Source organism: Coffea eugenioides, unplaced genomic scaffold, assembly GCF_003713205.1.
Source record: "Coffea eugenioides isolate CCC68of unplaced genomic scaffold, Ceug_1.0 ScVebR1_23;HRSCAF=104, whole genome shotgun sequence".
Classification (NCBI taxonomy): domain Eukaryota; kingdom Viridiplantae; phylum Streptophyta; class Magnoliopsida; order Gentianales; family Rubiaceae; genus Coffea; species Coffea eugenioides.
This window is the reverse complement of record NW_020862884.1, coordinates 793,486-795,384: the sequence shown is the minus strand read 5'-3', so window position 1 is coordinate 795,384 and position 1,899 is coordinate 793,486. Positions and strand designations below refer to the sequence as shown.

The 1,899-nt window shown below is 43.8% G+C and overlaps 1 protein-coding gene across 1 annotated transcript; it reads left to right on the top strand.

The window, feature by feature from the left end:
• The first annotated feature begins 602 nt into the window (after positions 1 to 602).
• On the top strand, positions 603 to 1,626 carry LOC113756559. The gene is made up of 3 exons (XM_027300197.1): positions 603 to 822; positions 907 to 1,350; positions 1,451 to 1,626. Exons 1-3 carry the CDS (start codon positions 603 to 605, stop codon positions 1,624 to 1,626), a joined length of 840 nt encoding a protein of 279 aa, XP_027155998.1.
• Positions 1,627 to 1,899: the final 273 nt, after the last annotated feature.

The window sequence follows — 1,899 nt, the reverse complement described above, 5'->3', positions numbered from 1 at the left end:
CAAGAAAAGGCCCTAGAGAGATTTCAAAAGTTTTTCCCTCCGAAATTTCTGAGAGGGTCGGACCCTGAAGTGACTGAAAGATGGCTAGAAACAATGATCAATATATTCGCCGCTTTAAATTATGTGGAGGTTGGACAGGTGTAATTTGCTATTTTTCAGTTTGAGGGACTGGCCAGTGCATGGTGGAATGTAGTGAGGGCTAATTGGGAGAGAGAGGGCACTGCATGGACCTGGTTGAATTTCGTGCGGGAGTTTAACGAGAAATACCTCCCACCGATAGTTCAGGAAAAAAGCAAAGATGATTTCATTAAGCTCCGTCAAGGAACCCTAAGTGTATCTGAGTATGAGACTCAGTTCACTAAGCTATCGAAGTTTGCTCTCGAGTTGATAGCTACGGAGCAAAGGAGGGTAAGGAGGTTTGTGCAGGGACTCAATGTAGAGATACATGAGGCCTTGGCGGTAGCCCAAATTAACACTTTTACGGAGGTTTTGGAGAAGGCCTAGAGAATAGAAATTGCGAGGGCACAAGTAAGGACTTTTCACGCAAAAAACGAAGAAGGGCGCCTGGTGGAAATCAAGGGCCGCCACATAGTGATCGAAACATGCCATCTAAAGCCGGTCGTGGAGCTGGAGGTGGACGGTTTACAGGTACATCTAGAGGAAGTGCTTCGAGGGGAGCCCAAAGTCGAAGGGGACAAGGGAGAGGTGTCCCACAGGGAGGCCAGATATCCGCCCTCCGAGTATCATGTGGATATTGTGGGAAATCGAGTCATACCGAGGATAATTACTGGAGAAAAACTCGAAAATATTTAAGGTGTGGAAGTACGGAGCACCAGATTGCTAATTGCCTACTAATCAATGATGCTTAGTCGGCTGGTAAATCGAACCCTAAACTAACCAATGTAGGAGGGACCAGGTCAAGGGTGCCAACCAGAGTATGTTCTTTGGACCAGCGATTGGTACCTGAACCATCAGAGGTAGTGGAAGATACGATTCCTGTTTTCCATCGTTTAACCAAAATTTTGATAGACCCTGGTACAACCCATTCTTTTGTTAGCCCCACATTTATGCTTGGCATTGACGTGAAAGCCGAAAGGTTACCATATGACTTAGAAGTAAGAACACCTACGGGTAATCAATGCTTATTTGCCAACGAGGTGTATAGAAATTATGATATTTGGGTTGGTGAGCGGAAATTAGTCATTGACCTTATAAGTCTAGCCATTAAGGGGTACAACGTTATTTTAGAAATAGATTGGCTATCTCATTATCATGCTCGATTAGATTGTCATATGAAGGTGGTTGAGTTTTGCATACCGGGTGAGGCAACTCTAAAACTAGACGTGAGGGGTATGTTAGTTTTCATCTGTCCTCATTTCGGGAATAAGGGCTAGGAAATTGCTTAGTCATGGGGCACGGGGTTATCTAGTTTTTCTAGTTAACACTCCAGGAGAAAAGATTAAGTTAGAAGATATGCCGGTGATTAATGAGTATCCAGACATGTTTCCGCAGGAGCTGGTGTTATTGCTACCCGAAAGAGAGATTGAATTTAAGGTTGATCTAGCACCTGGACCTACTTCCATTTCAAAAACCCCTTATCGAATGGCGCTGAACTTAAGGAGTTAAAATTTCAATTGCAAGACTTGCTAGAACGGGGATTCATACACGAGAGCGAGTCACCTTGGGGCGCTCCAGTGCTATTTGTCAAAAAGAAGGATGGGAGTTTAAGGTTATGCATTGATTATCAAGGGTTGAATGCAGTAACCATTAAGAACAAATATCCTTTGCCCCACATCGATGAGTTGTTTGATCAATTACAAGGGGCCGTGGTGTTTTCTAAGTTGGATTTTCGACAGGGATATTACCAATTGAGAATTAGAAAGGAAGATGTGCCAAAAA